The sequence below is a fragment of the Rana temporaria genome, chromosome 4 (genome assembly GCF_905171775.1).
Source record: "Rana temporaria chromosome 4, aRanTem1.1, whole genome shotgun sequence".
NCBI lineage: Eukaryota > Metazoa > Chordata > Amphibia > Anura > Ranidae > Rana > Rana temporaria.
In genome coordinates, this window is record NC_053492.1 from 206,775,581 (window position 1) to 206,796,018 (window position 20,438).

General features: G+C 40.6%; 1 protein-coding gene across 5 annotated transcripts in view; it reads right to left on the reverse strand.

Annotated features, from left to right (window-relative positions):
* Positions 1–655: 655 nt before the first annotated feature.
* The window catches only part of EIF4G1 (eukaryotic translation initiation factor 4 gamma 1), a 98,223-nt gene continuing 78,440 nt past the window's right edge, over positions 656–20,438 (reverse strand). For all 5 annotated transcript variants that reach the window (XM_040349791.1, XM_040349790.1, XM_040349789.1 and 2 more), the window contains 20 exons: positions 20,263–20,396; positions 20,057–20,176; positions 19,798–19,971; positions 18,885–19,082; positions 15,706–15,852; positions 15,360–15,596; positions 13,868–13,972; positions 13,407–13,682; positions 13,206–13,305; positions 13,019–13,115; positions 11,830–12,074; positions 11,587–11,714; positions 11,320–11,492; positions 9,625–9,750; positions 9,458–9,539; positions 9,275–9,373; positions 4,461–4,598; positions 4,279–4,360; positions 3,344–3,484; positions 656–1,999 (listed from right to left, as the gene is read on the reverse strand). In XM_040349791.1, the coding sequence (XP_040205725.1) occupies positions 1,809–1,999; positions 3,344–3,484; positions 4,279–4,360; positions 4,461–4,598; positions 9,275–9,373; positions 9,458–9,539; positions 9,625–9,750; positions 11,320–11,492; positions 11,587–11,714; positions 11,830–12,074; positions 13,019–13,115; positions 13,206–13,305; positions 13,407–13,682; positions 13,868–13,972; positions 15,360–15,596; positions 15,706–15,852; positions 18,885–19,082; positions 19,798–19,971; positions 20,057–20,176; positions 20,263–20,396 (2,993 nt within the window). In that variant the 3' untranslated portion in view covers positions 656–1,808. The remainder of the gene's footprint in view (positions 2,000–3,343; positions 3,485–4,278; positions 4,361–4,460; positions 4,599–9,274; positions 9,374–9,457; positions 9,540–9,624; positions 9,751–11,319; positions 11,493–11,586; positions 11,715–11,829; positions 12,075–13,018; positions 13,116–13,205; positions 13,306–13,406; positions 13,683–13,867; positions 13,973–15,359; positions 15,597–15,705; positions 15,853–18,884; positions 19,083–19,797; positions 19,972–20,056; positions 20,177–20,262; positions 20,397–20,438) is intronic.

The following is a 20,438-nucleotide window of genomic DNA, read 5'->3' on the forward strand; positions in this document are numbered from 1 at the left end:
AATTTGCACCGCAACTTGCCCACATTTATGTGAACCGTCTCCATTGAAAGCCGGTCTGGTTCACATGTTAAGCGAATGGGATGCAATTCAAAATGCATCCAATTCACATATATGTGAACCGAGCCCAACAAGGCTGGAGGCAACAATTTTGCAGATGTTCAGCTCTGACCCTCATGTAAGAATGTCTCAACTTTATTTCACCATCTGAAACACCACCATAGTGCGTTTTTTAAACTAGAAGAGACTTATTGTGTGATAAAATAATGTGTTTAGTAGGTGCTATTAATAACAAAGAGGTATTGTGGTGCTTTAGGTTGCATTTTACTTCAGTACAATAGCATAATTTATGACCCTAATCATTAGAGCTTGGCAAAAAAAAAAAGAGAAAAAAAAAAACAAAAACAAAAAGAAGACACCTTAAATACTAAATTGTCAAGTTTCAAGCCTGTACATCTTTCATATTATTCACAATTCTACAAGTGTATATAATCTCTGGAAGCATATACTTGCCAGCATAAACAATTAGAGCATACATCAATTAGAGGAGATTAAGCTTTTGATGTAAGCAATATGGAGACTGCTCCCCAGCCTTGTTGATACAGATGGGGGGACATTACAGCCAATTTTGTGGACACAGAAAACAAGACACATTATATAAGGTTCTTATTTATTCCAGTTTCTGTGAAAAGAGGTTTTGGTGGGATTTGTAAGTCAGAATCATTTAAATACTTAATAAAGAAAGCAAAAAGTATTTACAAATTTCATTCTTTCTTGGTTTAATAATTACAAGAACCTCCAAAACATTTTGGAAGGACAAATAACCAAAAGGCTTTGCTTTCTCTATAAATACAGAATTTGCTAGGGTTGAGAGATGCCTCTTTCCAACACATGGTGATTGCAATTGAAATAAAATAATTTCTAACTCCAAGGAAGAGGAAAGTTAAAAAAAAAAGAAAAAGAAAAAAAAGAAAGAAAAAAATTCAGTTGTTGGTAATCGAGCATCCATCCATTTCGATCATTACAGATCAATTAGAAGTTCATCGGATAAAAAAAACAAAAAAACAAACAAAAACAAAAGAAAAAACAAACATTCGCCGGTGTCCTGAACTCCATCATAAGATGGACAAAGGAGCATGATCTGAGAACAGCTTGTTGCCACTTCAAATCAAAAGAATTTGTAATAATTATATATATTTATATATATATTTATATATCTATATTTCAGCCATAAAGAGCAGTAGAGAAGCGCAGGTGCTCCGTCCCACTGAAGCATGTAAGCTTCACACGCCCTTTTAAAAATCATATTTCCACAAGTGAAAATTGTGCATGTGCCCCAACCTGTGTGATGGAGGGCAGGGGGAAGGTTGAGGAGATAAAGGTAGGGCACAGCTATCCACTCATCCTTCAGCAGTCCCAAAATACCTCATGTACTTTTTTTTATTTTAATTATAGTGAAAACCCAAAAATTGTTGCATGGAAAAAAAAAAAAAAAACCCTCAAAAAGGAAAAAAAAAAAAAAAAAAAAACAACAAACAAAAAAAAAAACAAACAAAAATAAGCTTGTGTACACCCCATGTGCCAACATTCTCTTTTAACAGCCCACACATGGCAGGCTTTCTGCCTTTCAATGCCATGCGTCAGGCTACCTCCTACCCTCTGCCAGTCTTCATTACTCAAGGAGTCAAAACTCTCGCAAATGCAAAATCATTGGGATTTATGTATTTCTGTTAAAAAGTCAGCAGGGGAATGAGGGGAAAAAAATGGAAGCCCCAGTGAAAACCAAGAGCAAGCATATGGGCAAATTTGTTTCAGTCCTTGTGATCGTTATCGGATTCATCTTCTGCTTCCCGCAGCCATGTAAAGAAGGCTGTGACAGATTTTAGAGCGACTCCTTTTCCCTGCTGCTCTGCTGGGTCTTTGCTGGATTCCCACTTGTAGAAAGGTTCCTCTTTTACCACATCTTCATCATACAGGGTATCAAAAAACATTCTCAGCAGATCTGCAGGAGAAAAAACAAAATATTTGGTCAGTTCCAAATATAGCGAATTGTGCTTTCCAGAAGAAAACAATCGCCTTCTTGTCTACAAACACAAGATGCAAATATCAGAAATGAGCATTAATGCCCAACTCCATGTATGAGTGAACTTTAACTAGTTCATTTGAAACAAACTGGTCCAATTTCACTAACACGCAGCGACTATCAGCCTGCTCCCAAAACAAAATGGAGTTGGGCTGATCACTGCAGACATTGTGACATCCATCCGCCTATCCACCTCAGTCACTCATAGGATGTCAGAAAATACAAATCTTCCTATAAAGCTGAACTGCACTCAGCTTGACTCCATTTTTCTCCTGGAGCAGGACTGGAAGTCCCAGTCCTGCTGCTAGAACAAAGCTCTCAATACTTTAGCTAAGGCTACATACAGTGCATACAGCAGCTGCAGCATGTTAGTAAGAAAATAGTTTGTTTGGACCAGCTTGGTTGAAACAAAGTTCACTAAAACCTGGAGATAGACTTCTTTGAATAGGTCAATAGTATACCAAAAGTTTGAACTTGGTTTATTGTTTTAATGTAAACATATCAAATGCATTCTAATGTACAAAAAATAAAAACGCAGATCGCCGCCATTACTAGTAAAAAAAAAACAAAAAAAACCCAAATGCAATAAAACTATCCCCTATTTTGTAGACGCTATAACTTTTGCGCAAACCAATATACGCTTATTGCGATTTGTTTTTACCAAAAATATGTAGAAGAAAACGTATCGGCCTAAACTGAGGAATTTTTTTTTTTATATATAGATGTTTTGGGGATATTCATTATAGCAAAAAATATTGCGTTTTTCTAAATTGTCGCTCTATTTTTGTTTATAGCACAAAAAAGGTGATCAAATACCACCAAAAGAAATCTCTATTTGTGGGAGAAAAGGGGACGTCAATTGTGTTTGGGAGCCACGTCGCACGACCGCGCAATTGTCAGTTAAAGCAACGCAATTCCCAAATCGCAAAAAGTGCTCTGGTAAGGAAGGGGGTAATTTCTTCCGGGGCTGAAGTGGTTAAAGCAGGTTTAGCCAAGTCTGGCTATTTAATCAGAACATGGGCGCAGACAATTTCTCGAAATGCAGCTAAACTGATCGCACCTAAACACACTCAAATGTCGAGTGTGAATGGCACTTGAAAAATCATCACATATATTTATATGAGCTTAGAAATCTTGTCTTAACACATTTAATCACAGGTTTGACAATGCAAATGTGAATGAGGCCTAACAAATAATACTATACATTTGCATGCAGACATACAATCGCTAATGAAGCTAGAACAAAATCAGATTGACACTTACTTGGAGGTTGATCTAGTTTAACAACTAGTGCTTGTACAGAATATAATGCCTGCAGCTCCTTTGCTTCGCTATTTAGATATTTATCAAGCAACTTCGCTCTGTTACGAATCACACCAACATCAACTCTATAAGGATTTTCAACTGTGGGGGTGGGAAAAAGAAAAACGCAATTAAGAAAAGGTAAAATATTTAAACTTAAAAGGAATGTATGGGTTGTTAGAATATTTATATTCATATCAGCAAAATGTAAATATTATGAGTTAAAGTGGTTGTAAACCTCAGTCATGAAATCTGAATGAAGCACATGCAGCATTTCACAAAAGTGAGTACACCCCTCACATTTTTGTAAATATATTATAACTCTTCATGTGAAAACACTTAAAGGGGTTGTAAAGGTTAGTTTTTTATTTTCTAAATAGGTTCCTTAAAGCTAGTGCATTGTTGGTTCACTTACCTTTTCCTTCTAAATGTTTTTTTCTTTGTTTTCTGTGTCTCAATTTCTCACTTCCTGTTTCTCCTCAGTAAGCTGTTCTAAATGACTTTCCACCGCTCGGATGATGGTGGAAAGCTTACTGAGGAGGAACAGGAAGTGAGAAATTTAAACAAAGAAAAAAACATTTAGAAGGGAAAATCGAAAGAAAAGGTAAGTGAACCCACAATGCACTGGCTTAAAGGATCTGTTTAGAAAATAAAAAAACGAACCTTTACAACCCCTTTAAATTGCACTTTGAGGCCCACTAAATATAGTGGGCCTCAAGTGTAGGCTCCCAACATATCCAGAGGGTTGTACAATCGCTTAGTTTTCATAAATTTGCTATATGGGATGGAGATCGAGACCCCCCCCCCCTCCTTGATTTAAGATCAGCCCGCCACCTAGCATCACAGCTGCCATTGATCCTAATCACAGCACAAGCCCACCTCCCCTTCAAACTTACAGATAATGGCAGAGTGGCACACAGTACCCATTAGTGCCCGGACAAACGCGTTTGATCCCAACTGTTGATCAGTAAGGTTGGCCTGTTGGTAAATAGAAAAAAAAAAAGTGGGTATTAAAACTGAACAAAGTTTGATGTTGGCTACAAAAAAAAAAAAAAGTTAAGTCATTGTGTATTCTTACTTCAATCCAATCAAATATCTTCTGGTTGCTACTGCTATTCTCCTTCAATAGTCTTGTAAGGACTTTCTCAAGCTCTGCTGGGGAAAGGTCTTCCTTGCTAGGTGTTTCGGTCTCATCGCCCAGGGTGTACTCCAGTTTCTACACAGAAAAAGCAAAGTTTAGTTTGTGGTTTAAGGAAGATTTTAATTACCACTGTAAAAAGAGAACCAAGATTTACTGTAAATATATTTCTTGCAGTCCATTGAGCGACACATGAATTCTATTACAGTGAGTTTTTATTGACAGCAGGTTGAGACCCTGGCAAAAAGTAAGCCAATCACCCATAAAACCCCTCCTCTACCCAGGATGCCTCAGTTTTGTGAGAAATCAATACACAGGGGCCAGAGAAAATACAGAAGGCTGGCAGCAGTGTCCCTCAATGGACTATACAACAATAAGGAAAATCTAAAATAGAAATTTTGACTTGCCTGTATATTCCATATCTTGGAGTACAGCTACAGGACACAGGAATTCTATTACAATTGGGATGCCCCATAGCAGCTTGACTAAAAGGGGGGGGGGGGTGAACTAGACAGGTGTTTTTCAACCTGTTTACAGTCAAGGCACCCTTTAAAAAACAGTCAGTCAGTCTCGAGGCACCCCATTCTAAAAAATGTAAAAAAATATTCTGATAGTTTTACACACACACACACACACACACACACACACACTCAACATAGAAGCCAATACACTTTTGCAAATGGGCACAGCCTAGCATTCCAATGTTTCTCTTCTCCAAGTTTTTCTCCATCATTCAGCTAATGTGACCCCCAAAGCTGATGGAGGGGGCAAGGGAGGGTCAAACAAGGATGCTACGCAGGAGACCGACGACCTCAATATCAACAGATGACAGCATTGGTTGTTAGGACTCTGGCAACTAGAATGTTCTAATGGTGCACAATGAAAACCTGTGACTTTGTGCAACTAAAAAGTCAGGCTTTAACCACACGCTGGCTTGTATACAATATTTGGGTAATTTTTAGGCCAAAGCACCCCTGAAGGAAAAAAAACGCAAGTCATCCCCGGGCACCCTGGTTGAAAAAGGCTGAACTAGACCATAACATTTAAGAGACCATCAAATGTCAGACTACCAAACCATAGTGCAGAGATGTTAATTTTTTCTGTGCGCGTTTTGCAAGGGCCCAAAGAAAACAATGGTTCTCTGAGTATTCTTTTTCTGTGCAGGAATCTGCAATGTGTGTGCAGTTTACTGCACATGAAGAAAAATAAATATGAAATCAACATTGGTTTGATCAGGACACATAACTGATGCACATAAAAACTTATGTCGACATGCAAAAAAGATAAAATAAAAAAAAAACGCACTGAAATGCACATAGAAAACGGATGTGAATCCTGCATGTTTTTCCACAGATCTGTCTGTGACCCCCTACGGTCTAAATAGGAAAAGAGGCTTTTAGCACCTACCTGCAATGACTGCAGTAGAAGAGGTGCTCCTTTGACCATTCCACAGATCTCCTGCGAATAAACTATTCTGTGCCTTGGTGTCAGATGCCATTGCGACTCAGTGTGTCAAGAGTCCGTAAACAGAAACATGTCCCTTGAAGGGCAACTGATTTAAATGCTCCCTGGACATATCTGTATCCCAAGCAAGCAGCCCGAGTGCTCTCATCTATACTAACACAAGTCCCATGCAAGACACAAAACTTAAGATGCCTGCAACAAGCCATTACAACTGAAGCACAAGTCTCCAGAATTTTTTGGGAAAACTCCATAACCAGATAACATGCGCTAGTCATGGGAGGGGTTTCATTTAAATGGGTCCATTGATTGACAGTTTGACAGGGTAAGGTCCCCATCGAAACACAGTCAAGAGCCACTCCAGTAAATTCAAACTGGGATCTGAGAAGAGAATTTTACAGTCAGTAAAATCCCGAAAGGTGATAACACCTCTGTGCCTGTTTACATGGCTATCTGGTGCATCTATGGTGGGAAGAGACCACCGATTTATGAGCTCCCTGTTAGAAGGTTGAGCTCCAATACACTTAGGATCAGCCCAGGATCCTTATGGGAGTTTCCAGTCCTCAAAAGGCACAACTCAAATATCGGGAGTAATGAAGCGGGAGTAATGAGTAGGTCTTAGCAGCTGAATGAGATCCAAAGACCCCAAGCCTGAACAGGAGACTGATCCTTCAAATGCAGGATATTGCACAAATCAGGTTTGAGAAAACCCCTTGAAAATCACTAGTCTAGTCTTCAGGAGCTGTAAGGTCTCAGGAGGATCACAGGCAGACTCTACTGCAGATGGCATCAAGGAACACTTGGAACCATTAAGGGCAGATTGTTCAAGTACCTTGGCAAAAGCAGAAATCCCAGGAGGGAGAACTCAGCCAGCCTCACCTGACAGAACTTCAGGAGACTTGGAGGACCCAAAAACTAGTCAGAAGGCTACCAAAAATTAATCGAAGAAGAACAGACATCCTACCTTCTAGGACACTAGCAAAAACTTAAAGCAGTTATATACCCGCTGACTTTTTATTTTATTTTCTACCTGTAAGGCAAAAGGCATAATGAGCTAGTATGCACCGCATACTAGCTCGTTATGAAATACTTGCCATAGAACAAGGCATTGGTAACTTACGTGGTCCACGCGGAGGGGGAGGATGTTTCCTTGGCGTGTCTTCCGGGTATCGCAGCTCCAGCACTGTGAGTGGCTGAAAACGCTATGTCGTCACTCCCGCGCGCATCTTTCTGGAAAAGTCTGGCGTCTGCCGGGCTTTCAGCCGAGAATCCCTGATGCGCCACTGAAGTCAGCAGCGCATTGCAAGGGGGAAATATCTCCTAAACCGTACAGGTTTAGGAGATATTCTTTTTACCTACAGGTAAGCCTTATTATAGGCTTACCTGTAGGTAAAAGTCAAAATTTGGAATATACAAACACTTTAAAGCGAGTATTTTTTTTTTAGCAAACATCTGTAATTCTATTGCACAGAGTAGGCAAGTATAGAGAGCGGCCGTAAGCCTCCTCTTTTCGGGTCCCCCACTGGTGCTCCTGGGCCCTCCCCTGTCCAGTGCCCCTATGGGACACAAACAGCAAAACTGGGCCCTGGCCCCTCATCACTTTTTTTGATTGACAGCACTAGGAGCCAATGGCTCCCAGTGCCCCAGCAAAGCCAGCAAGACCCAAAGCGAGGGGAGAGAAGAGCTGCGGACATGCACAGTGCTGGATCAAATGAAACCTCTCCAAAAAATTCTAGTTAACAAGTTTCACTTGGTACCAGGCATGAGAGGGGAAAAAAAACCCACAGATTTAGAAAAAAGCCAAAACAATGTAAAAACTGCCTGTGTGGATAGTAGCACACAGATTACAACAAACATTTGTTTTCAAAGAATGAGCTGGAGGTTTTCTAAAAATTCTAATGGTACGTTAAACTTTTGGATGCAAAGATTTTTGTGAAATGGTTCTTTAAATTGCATTGACGGACTGTTCAACACAGTGCAGAAGAAAGATGTATAACTGAATGAGGGTTCTGTAGCCAATAATGGTAATCACAAGCGCTCTTACCTGCCTCTTATGGTAAAGAGACTATACTTCTACAGTTCGGGAGAAACTGTGTTGATGTGAAGGTATGGCATCTTGGCTCCCAATTTTCAGACCGTTGGCAACAGGTGGGGTATGGAGCTTTATACAGAATGGTTTTATATACCAGCCATTTTGAGCAATTTACTTTTCTCTATTGTAGACAAGCAACATGGCTAGGTCACCTTTCTCCCTACAGCCTCTTACCGGATAGCAACAGACTTGCATAGTTACATAGTTAGTCAGGTTGAAAAAAGACACAAGTCCATCCAGTTCAACACAGTAAAATCATATACACCCAACTCCATACCCACAGTTGATCCAGAGGAAGGCAAAAAAAACCCAGCAGAGCATGATCCAATTTGCTACAGCAGGGGAAAAAATTCCTTCCTGATCCCCCGAGAGGCAATCGGATTTACCCTGGATCAACTTTACCTACAAATCTTAGTACTCAGTTATATTCTGTACATTTAGGAAAGAATCCAGGCCTTTCTTAAAGCAATCTACTGAGCTGGCCAGAACCACCTCTGGAGGGAGTCTGTTGCACATTTTCACAGCTCTTACTGTGAAAAAACCTTTCCGTATTTGGAGGTGAAATCTCTTTTCCTCTAGACGTAAAGAGTGCCCCCTTGTCCTCAGTGTTGACCGTAAAGTGAATAACTCAACACCAAGTTAACTGTATGGACCTCATATATTTGTACATGTTGATCATATCCCCCCCTTATTCTCCTCTTCTCAAGAGTGAATAAATTTAGTTCTTCTAATCTTTCCTCATAGCTGAGCTCCTCCATTCCTCTTATCAGTTTGGTTGCCCTTCTCTGCACTTTCTCCAGTTCTCCGATGTCCTTTTTGAGAACTGGTGCCCAAAACTGACTTATAGGCAATGGTGTTCTTTGTCAACAAATGTGAAGATATTCAAGTGCTGCCACTGTTTCTCTAGTTTCAAGAACTTAAAATATTTACTTCTATATTTGCCTGGAATTCAAGCTTCAGTTTAAACATGCATAGAATAGGGCTAACATGTTTGATGAAGAACCCGATTGTAAACAAGGCTATGGATCTATAATGGCAGCCTAGAAATTACTGTATTTTGTCTTGGGGCACTATCAGAGTTGACCAAGAGGACATCACCACAGCTCTAACTTATAGACCAAGGAAGTGATAGGAAAACCAGGAAAGAAAAAAAAAAAAAAAAAGTGGCTCCAATTTTCATTTTGATGATGAAATGACTTACATGTTCACTTATAAACTTGTTCACATCCTGATCTTTTGACAGGAACTCCTTCCAGCTGAGCCCAGATTCTTGCCAGAGAGCCCCTGCTTTCTTATGAGACTACAATAAAAAAGAAAACCGTTTATACATTTACAGTCCAACAAAGCCAAGCTTTGAAAGTATCCCAACAAGACCGACACTCACCATTCCTTTGCACTGCAAACCTAGGATTTCTGCTAGGAGGATGCCAGCCTTTCCATTTGATATTAAAGGCTTTGTCAAATCTCTAAAAAAAAAAAAAATTGTATATATTGAAAATTGAGCAAAAGGTTAACTGCACAACATGCCTCAAAGATCCATTAGATTTTTACCTGAACAACTCCCCCATAGGGATTGCTTCTTCGATTAAGACTGGACTGATTAGTTCAGCCAAGTAAAGCCATATGTGAGGGATGTCGATCTCCATATCTTCTCCCACCTCCAGTACTTCCAACACTCTGTAAATAAGAAAAGGGTGTTATTAGGGAAGACACTTTACAGGTTTTAAAAATGAAAAAAAAAAAACACACAAACACACACACACACACACACACACACACACACACACAAACACACACACAAACACACACACAAACACACACACAAACACACACACAAACACACACACAAACACACACACAAACACACTCTCTACTCCCCTAGGTGGATCAGTCTCCTGCTGGATCAGCAGTGAGAACCAAGTGATCAAACACCGCTGATCACTCAGCTCTCCCCCTCGGCTCTGAGCAGAGCCGTGACTGTCAGCTTGTCTGCAAAGACCAACAAATGTCTCCCTACTTTGGAAAGAGGGCGTTCCCTGAAGCTGAAGATTTTGTTGAAGTTCTGGGGAACTTGGAAGTCCAAGATTTACAGACGGACAAGAAGAACGGCTTGAACTGGGCTTTGGTGATGAAGGCCTGAGTGTAATGAAAGAACTACTTTTAGCCTACTCTAGGCTGAAGCAGATGGGTACTTTTGCCCTGAAGTGAAATTCTTGCCAAGGGTGGAGTTCCAGAGGGATGCCGTCATTCAGCTGTGAAATAAGCATGCAAAAAGCACCCGCTTTGCTTGCCCTTTGAACATTAACCAAAGAGCCTAGCTTACACAGGAAAACAAGAAGGGAGACTGGCAACCCAAGCCATGCAGGCATGTGCTCCAAATACCCTTTAAAGGAAGCCAGTGTTTTGCCAGCAAAAGGCCCATATGCCACCAATTTGGCTGGCAGATCGGATAAGGATTCTGTAAGAAAAGGCTAAGATTGAGCAGGCAAGACTCTTATTTGGCCCAAAAACTCCTGCATGATTGTGGTGAAATTCTCTGTACACAGAGTCGAGAAAGGGGCCATGCCAACCAGAGCCAATGAAGATTTCAAAGATGACAGACTCAGGAGGACAACATTTCAGTATCCGGCGGTACACTGAAGGCAGAATCAAAACCCTTAGATTGTTAGCTGGAATCACCTGAGACAGTGGGTTTGCTCAGTGTCTAGGATCTGACATGTTGCACTGCAAGGTGGAGGCAGCATAGCTTGTGTCACAACAAATCGAGGTAGTAGCAGGAGAGGGTCAAGAGGCCAGCGGCAACTAGGTCACTGCAGACATCCAAGGTCACATCTCAGTCTGTGCCGCGCCTATGGACCTGGCGAATGTGCAGGGTCAACAGTACATGCAGGTAGGGAAAGAACCACAAGACATAAGCGCCTGAAGGTCTGATGCCAGATTATTCTGCAATGTCCTATTCAGCGGGGTATGGGTACAGCCCCCCAAAGCTAGTACTGAGGAAACACTGATCTGAATAGCTGCAAATGGAGACCGGAAAAAAAAAAAAAAGAAGAAAAGCATGCTGGGAGTAGAAGTTATACTAGGGCAATGTTTTTTTGTTTGCCAGTGTCCAAATCTTCGTGTAGGCGGCAATATAACCCTGAATTTTTGCCCCCCAATGAATGAAATACAATTTCCAGTATTAATGTGAAATGTTGTATGTAAAAGAAATAGAACTTCTGATGCTCAACTTTGACTGGTACTTACCCTTTGTAATACTGTTCTCTTGGTAGCGTGCCAGACTTCACCAGTGTAGACATAAATTGACCCATGTGTTCACGGGAAATGGTGCTCCTCTCCAACGTTGACTCTATAGCATTCCGTACAAAAATGAAAAGCAGTGTGGGGCTATTTAGTTCCTGCACACACTGGACTGCCTCCTGCAGAGAGATAAAAATGTGTTAGAAAAAAAAAAAAACCCACACCACAGATGGATGAGCATACATATCTCCATCAAGTAAATGACAACCTCACCTTGGAATCGTTCAGATGTAAAAACTCTTCTATGATTGCTCTAGATTTTTTTTCAAGTTCTTCCTCAGACAAGGCAGGTTTGGAGGGGGCAGCAGGGACAGCCACTGGTGCTGGAGTTTCTCGCTTGACTAAGCAGAAAGACATGACAAATGTGTTTATTGCAACAATCGGGACCAACCAAGAGGAGCATATGCCACACGAGTATTACAAAAAGAATAAGTTCTTCATTAATGTTATACTTACTTTCTCTGCTGCGATCTCGAGGTTCAGTCATACTAGCTACTTTTCGCACGGCTTCTTGTGGAATTTGTGCCACTCTCTCTCTACTGCGATCATCTGTCTCCTTGCTAAAACTTCTCTTTGTGAGTACAGCCCGGGACCGCTCTGAGCGGTCAGACCTCTCAAAGATATCGGCTTTGTCGAACCTGTCCCGTCTATCAAATCGTTCTCCTCTATCTTTCTCAGAGCGTTCACGACTTGAACTACCTCTGCAAAAGAGAAGCAGTTAGATCAGTATATCATACCAAACAGGTTAGTAGATATTTACATTTATTCCTTTCAGTGAAGCTTAGAAAAATGCTGTTCCTACTGTACCAGTGAAGGGCCTCCAACTGTACGCATTAACCCCACCAGTTATGGGCAACAGTACACATTTGCAAACTGAGTAACACACCAAAAATAACCTCACTCATGAGTCCTATAGTATTAAAAGTAATTAATCTGAGGGGTTGGCTTGAAAAACTGGGCACCAACTGGAAATCGTTGGCCAGCAGCACCATTCCATCAATGCAGCTCACCATCCCTCCATGGCACAGAAAATCCCTCCCAAACTTCCCTCCCCCGACAGCACATTCATGTAGGTCAAACTAAAGCACAAAGCTTGCCCTGGCACAGCACATCTACATAGGCCACCATGCAGCTCACCATCTCTTCTCCCCAAGGGATCACATTCCCACCAGCTAGGATGATGAACTGCTGGGGATGTGATCAAGTAGAGGAAAACTGGTGACCCGTGGGGATTGCAGCCCTCAAAACCATTGACACTAGGGATGTACCGAAATTTTGCCGGCCGAAAATAAACTGGTGTTTTCGGCACATTGTCGAAAAGAAAATATTGACGATAATGGAGCGGGTCTGGGCAGCCCACTGCTGCCGCCCATTGCGGAGGCATCATCCTGGCTTGCTCCAGCCTTCCCTCCCACATAGCGGAGATCTCCGTGTGCCTTATATTCCAGACCTCAGGAGGTTCCGCATAACATTACCAATAAACAAGTCAAGCAATCTAGTTTCATTTTTGAAAGGGTAAACCCCTATATAAATGAAAAAATGGTGACTCTTGTATGGTTGTCTGATCTATTATCATGACCCTTTAATCTGAAGTTGAAACCAGTAAAATTAGTACACAGTTACGGGTATGCCTAAAGCTACATACCTGGAAACAGGCCGCCTGGCATCCTGACTCTCTGCAGATGAAGACTGCTGAAGAGCAGAAAACCTATTAAGTGTGCTTGGTCGTCCAGATTCTGGAGCTGAAAAATAAGAGTCAATGAGAAAAAATTACAAAAAGCGTCATTTACAACACCTAAAAAAAAAAAAAAAAAAAAAGGGGCATAGCTTACTTGACTCGGCAGGCTTTGATCCAGAGCCTCCACTACTTCCTTTACCCCAACTTAAACGTCCACCTGGTGCCAACAGTTGATTAGAGTCTATAGCACCAAGCTAAAAAAAATAAAAGAAAAAAAATAAAGTAAGACAAAGACTTATAAAATAAGTTTGACAAAAAAAGAATGATATGGTTAAAAAACCTGCCAATTACCCACCTTTGTTATTTTAGAGATCCTACTAGTGTCAATGGGACGGCTTCCCTTTGTTATGGGCACAGTGTTCCAACCATCATCTGTTTGCGCATTACTTCGTCCACCCGTGGGTCGTCCTCCGCCTCCTCCTCCTGGTGGGTCTCGCCTCTTGTCTTGTTGTTTGTTCGACATTAGTTGCTGAACTTTGACATGTTCCCTTTGTTTTTCCAATTCTGCATCTTTATGAATCTGATCTATAGTCTTGGGTCCCTGGTCTGCACGACGGGGCACCCAATTGCACTTGGAGGAAGAAAAAAATATTAAAACACTGCAAGGACTGCCCTAATAGTAAATACAGAAATCACAAACCAAAAGTGGTGTCAAGCAATCTCAAAAATAAATAAAATATAAAAAAAAAGAAGTTTGGCAGGGGACACTATAAAGTGGTGGTTTACAATTTCTTAAAATGTCCATAATGTTCTTACCATTCTTAGATCAATGACATCCAGAAGCATGAAACGTATACGAGATGAGGTTTTTCTTTCTTTGATGATTTTATCCATTTGGTTAAAATACTGATCCATCCGAGGCTGTTAATGGAAAAAGTAAAATAATGAAAAGACTTGCCAACAGCAGATAACTTAAAAGGGCAAACCAAACTCATGTTAACTCCTACGATGAGAATATTCACATATGTAACCTCACTGAAATGGTTCATCTTGTGTGGGGCACCATATGTGTGCACCTGTATTTGCACTGGCAGCGTTCTGCATATCTTACGCCTATAGCAAGGAGCCTGGGCTGTCACCATCAGCTCCAGGTCATGTACTAATGATCAGAAGTTGGTAAAACAAGCCCTAGATCACATGACCACTTTGATTTGCCATCACAGAGATCTACAACTATACAACCCATCGCCATGTTTTCTTCTCTTGATTAGAGGGAGAAAAAAAAAAAAAAACACGTTGTATCCTTTTCCCCTTGCTACAATAATTTGTAAGACAATATAAAAAAGATAAAATGGCTGGGGTCAGGGTCAAATGGTAGGAAAAGAAAGTGAACATGGACCCTACCATGAGAATAAATTACATATACAGTATGCGGCGGACAGATAGTCAGGAGTAAGAATTACATTTTGGGTTGTTCTTTTGTGTAGGGTTATGGTAATGACAGCCAAATTTCAAAATGGTATTTTAGTACTGGAATTTCTGCTTCTGAATAAAGACATCTGGGGCCTTCAGATCAAAGAAGGGATGATGTCCTATTTTGAGTTGGGAACTGTGAAACAGTTGGGGCAGAACCCCCAGAAACAAACTGTGGCTAAACACAGTACACGTCTGAAAAGTGCCAAAATCCCAGGCTAGTCCTTTACTATTGTCCAAGTCCAAACATGTCCAGAGTGAATGCAGAGGACCTGCTAATCCCAATAACTACGCATAGAGACCAGCTTAAGCAGTGCACAAAAAAAGTTAATTTAAAAAAAAAAAAAAAAAAAAAAAAAAAGGAAGGCTAGTAAATTCTTTAAACTATTCTCAGAAAAGACACCCCTCTTAGGATAGTGGCAAAAAAACAGAAGTATAATGGGAGGTGTTATATTGGCTAGGCATTGTGTATCGCTTTCCACTATGCAAATTCACCTGTAGGCAGAAGTATAATCCAATCTCTGAATCCTGTACCCCTCAAAAAAAAAAAAAAAAAAATCCATCATACGGTCAGTATGAAATTTGGAAATGTGATCAAGCTCCGATTACATTACCATTTGTAGAAACTTTGCTGAATAATCAATGTGGCCAGTTAATGGTCACTTAGATAAATATATACATTTTTTATTTTTTCAATCTCTATATATATTTAGTTGTGGTTTTGATGGGATGCAGATCTTGGCTAACCAAGCTCATGAGACATCTGTCCGTACACACATACACTAAAAGTAATGACTGCTTAGGAGATTGCGAGATTATATAAAATTATACAAACCTTAGCTTTGTCAAAGTCCAAGTCTTTCCCAATTGTGGACAGCAATCGGCAAAGACACTCTATAGACTCCTCATCGTGGTTCTTTAACAGCTTGACTACACAATCGTGCATGATAGCTTCAGTCAGCATTTTCAATTTGAAGAGCTCTCCAATGAATTTAATGTTGCCTAGAGATCTGCGCCTAGCAATATCCTTTGCTGCCACCAGTTCATCATTTAGACGTGTCTTCTCTTCCGGCTGCAGGTATAAAACAAAAACGCACTTTAGCTTTGAATGTAACAGTAAGGGTATTAAAAATATAGATCCTACAGAACTGTACAGTTTTAATGCAAATCTGTGCAATTACCAAGGTAGCAGCATCTAATTCCTTCTGCTTCTTTTCAAACACTTCATCGTCATCCTTGTCTTTTTCAAACTCCTTCTGGCAGCGGTTAAGTAGCAGCTTGCGGAAGTTCACAGTCACTCCTGGCTTGTCTGTAGTTGGGACTTTCAGCTAAGCAAGAAAAAAAAGTTGGCAGTCAGGAATCATGCAGTAACACAATACTTGAAATTTCTGTGCTTCTTAAATAATGCAAATGTTTTCATATCTCAATATCCCTACGAAATATCACATTGAAGGGATCATTCCAGCTTCAACTAGGTATTCAATCAAAATGACCACTGTGAAGCATATGTTGAAAAGCAACTGAAGCTTTCAAAAGGAGTTCACTTTTTTAGAAAAATTATAAAATGCCCATTTTTTTTGCAAAAAAAAAAAAAGTGCATTAATTTTTTCCTCCACGAGCCTAGAACACATTGGTGGTGCAGTGTGTAAAGCTTCTGTAGACAAGCCCTGCAGTTTTTACTGCTTTGGGTGTGCCATTCATATACCTCGGTCCTCCTGCGGGGGAATCAAGCTTGTTTAGTTACCAGTACATGCCGTTATTGGGGTTCTTTTAATGGGGAATGATCTGGGTAGGTCCACCCATTTATAGGGGTCCAGTTTTTATATCCAATATATGTTTTTGATATAGCTTTAATAAAATTAGTAGTTAACTCTTTAGGGTGAGCAGCAGTCTGTTTCTTTCTTAGTTTTTATTTTTGGTCATACTTCTATCAGATTGTACCCCCCGAAAATATCGGTGAGTACTGCAGCTTTTTACAATTAGGTGGGAATCCCATATTCTCTTTTTTTTCTCTGTGGATATTCAAAGACCCTGGGTCATAGGCTGCCAACTTCAGGTGACTGGACACTGACAAAGCTTTTCGGGACACCCCTAAGATGTCTGTTACAGTTTGCCATTTTATGGGCAACAGATGTCCCAGACCTGTGGGCTCAGTGATTTCAAAAAAGTGTACCCCTCTACCCTCACATTTTCTTCTTGTCTCAAACCAACTTAATCTTCTCCAGGACAGTCAGATCTGCAGACAGCCCTGAACCATTTCTTAGTCCATTTCTTAGTCCAAGTGCAATATTACACACCCCCCTAAAGTGGTTGTAAACCCACTTTTTTTACTTTTGCCTACAGGTAAGCCTATAAGGCTTACCTGTAGGTATAAAGAATATCTCCTAAACCTGTATGGTTTAGGAGATATACCCCTCGCAATGCGCCGCTGTTTGCAGCAGCGCAGGAGGGGATCCTGGGCTGAAGGGCCGGCCCCGCCGACCCATGCCGGAAAGGAAATCTCCCGCGCGCATGCGCGGGAGTGACGTCATCGCCGCTCCAGCTAATCACAGCGCTGGAGGGGCGATAGCCGGAAGACACGCTCGGGGTGGACCAGGTAAGTTCCCTACCTCGTTCCGAGGTAAGTATTTCATAATGAGCTAATATGCGGTGCATACTAGCTCATTATGACTTTTGCCTTGCAGGTGTAAAAAAAAAAAAAATTAAAAAAATGTATATGCGGGTTTACAACCGCTTTAAGAAACTGGCTATTCATTAATGCTGAAAACCCTGAATGATAAAGAAAATGTCATCAGCACATTTTCTTCACTCAACCATTTCTTGTCCCAGGGAGTTGTCATTCCAGTTCCTCTGGAGGACATGTTCAAAAATAATTCAAACCTGTTCACTGTGCCAAAACCTAACAAGGGTATTTGTTCTATGCTGAATCTAAAAGCCCTAAACAAATACATTTATGTTAAAGTTCGGCATGGAATCTGCAAGCTTGGATACTGCCCCTCTGAGACCGGAAAATTTGGTAGACCACCAAGATGCTTATCTACATATTACCACTTGCCCTCTTCAGCATCTGCGCTTCCTGCAATTTACAGTAGGAGATAAACAGTTCAAATTTGGCAGCACTGCCTTTTGGCCCATCCTTGGCACCTAAATTTACAAAAAGGTACTTGCACCCTTTCTTGCTCTCTTAAGAACTTGGGGCATTCAGGTAACAGGGTACCTAGATTGCATTAAGAAAAAAAGCAGCTCTGAAAACCCCACTCCAGAGGAACAGTAAACAAAGCTGCTCTGGTTCGTAACTCCTGCAAGTTCAACCTCAGAAAACGTTCCAACAAAAAGCCGGCAATATGGTAGAAAGTGCAGGGTAAAAGTCAATTAATATACAAAAAGTGGCTAAAAAACAGCCAAGGAGCTCCTTGGCTGGTTTTCATACACTTTTTGTACATTAATAATAAATGTACTTTTACCTTTCGGATTCCGAGATGTTGCCGACTTTTTGTTGGAACAAATAATTTCCTTGACCATTTTTTGAAGGATTCTTCTACTCTTAATCTGCAAACATCCAAAAGGACTATTCAGATGCTTAAAGCCTTCTGTTGGGTAATCAACTTCATAAGTCTGCTCTCCAATCTCTCGTTTACAATACTCAGACCTCATTATGGACACAGCCCAGGAAAAAGTCTCATTAAACAATATTCTCTAAGAGCTAATGCTTTAATCACAAGATCAAAGACATCCCTCAGCAAGATTCTATATGAGTGTTTTGGGTTACATGGTAGTTTCATTTGAGGCTGTTCCGGTTAATTCCATTCAAGGGCCCTCCAACTCAAGCTCTGAATCAATTAAACCACCACCAGGGTCACCCAATCTGGGTACATTCAGACATTGCCACAGCTGAGGCCTTTATCAACCACCAAAGGGGTACCAGGAAACTTCAATAGAATCAAGTCTGATCATCTTATGGAAGTGAAATACTGTCTAGCCCCCCAGCTGTTCCTATCCCAGGAGTAGACTATTGGAAAGTGAACTACCTCACTGTCTCCAACAGGACCAGGGGGGGGGGGGGGGGGATAGGCCATTTCATCCCAACATCTTCAATCTCCCGAGTCAGAAGGGCTCCTCTCTAATGTGTTCAGAACCCCTGGCGTTTCATTAAGAGTGTATCAAAAAGGCAAAACGGATTCTGTTGTGCTATTAAAAAAAAAGCCACAACTCGTATTAGTCCAGGTTTCTGAGTGCACACTGTATGGAATGTGTTACACAAAAAAACATTTCATTCTAAGGCTCAGAATAGCAGTAAACACCTTCTCCTAAATATAATTGTGCATTAGATTTTGTCTAGCCCATATTACACAAGACTCACCCCCATAAGGCAGCGGCACATATTGGCATAAGCAACAGAGAAGTTTGGCTCAGAGATGGCTTTCTCAAATATTAAGTCGATTACACCCTTTAGTCGGTCCTCTGTATCTATGGCTAAATCGGTTACTTGTTTCATGAGTTGCTGAAACATCTGTGGTGTCAGCTTGTTTAGAATACTGCGCACTCTGCGGAACAATTCCTACAAAAACAAAAAAAAAAAAAACACCATTAGCACTGCTGTGTGCAATACTGAACAAGACATTTAAAAACACACAATATCTGCATATAACAACTTCCTTGAAACAAACCGCACAAAAGCTTAAGCAAAGCAAAGAAACATAACACCATTTAGAGGAAATACAGATTTAATGCACACAACTAGTTTATTGTATTTAAGAGTTACTAATGCCGCGTACACACCATCACTTTATGTGATTAAAAAAAAAAACGACATTTTCTGTGAAGTAAAAAACTACGTTTTTGAAACTTCAATTTTCAAAGTTTTTCTCACAATGTTCTAGCAAAGCGAGGTTACGTTCACCACTTTTTTCCATTGAAGCTTGCTTCATAAGTAGCTTCTGGGCATGCGCGGGTGTAAAAACGTCGTTTTTTGCTACACACTGTCAATTTCTGTGAAGTAAAAAACGACGTTTTGAAAAACGACACATAAAATTAAAGCATGCTTCAATTTTTTTTTTGTCGTTTTTCACAAGACATAAAACGAAATTTTCCCCCACACACGGTCATTTAAAGTGACGTTTTTAAAAACGTCGTTTTTTTTCATCACATAAAGTGATGGTGTGTACGGGGCATTACAGTTATGTTTCCAAAAACAATTTAACATTTTACCTTTACAAATGTGCTTAAAATACAGCTAATCTTTAATGCCTCCAAAGAGACAAACACCAACTCACCTGTGTCTTTAGAGATTCAGAATCATCTTCTTCACCTGCTCTTTTATTCAGTGGTTTCCATGCTTTCTCCGCTTTATTCAGCTGAACATTCTCATTTAATGACACAGCTGCAATAATTTTACGAGGCTCCTTTCGTGGTCCCTGTTGAGATCGTCTAGGACCCATTCCGGCTGGCTGCAGAACAAACAAAGGGTTTAGGTACTTTACAAAGATGTTCAGAACTGAGCAGTATTAAAAAAAAAAAAAAAAAAATACTTACTGGTCCACGATTGCCCATAGTAGGCTTTCCAAGATTGGCAAAATGTGGGGTGAAGTCTGGACCACAGTTCATGCCGGTCAGTCTTGCTGGATCTAGAGGCCTTAGAGGAGCATGGTTGGCCTTTTGAAAAACATGAATAATATGATTAGAAAGAAGTGACAACTTCTATCTCAAATTAGGAGATTAAAAAAAAAAAAAAAACCCACCTTGTCCAGCACTACATCTGTAATCTGAGGGAGACCTTCTGGTTTTTGCATACTGGCCACGATAAACTGAAAGCCAAGCAAAAACTCCCGGTCATAGCTTTTCTTATCTTCAGGGCTTAACGGCTTCCATTGTTCTAGAGGAATAATATATGAAGTCAGAATCTAACCATTCACAT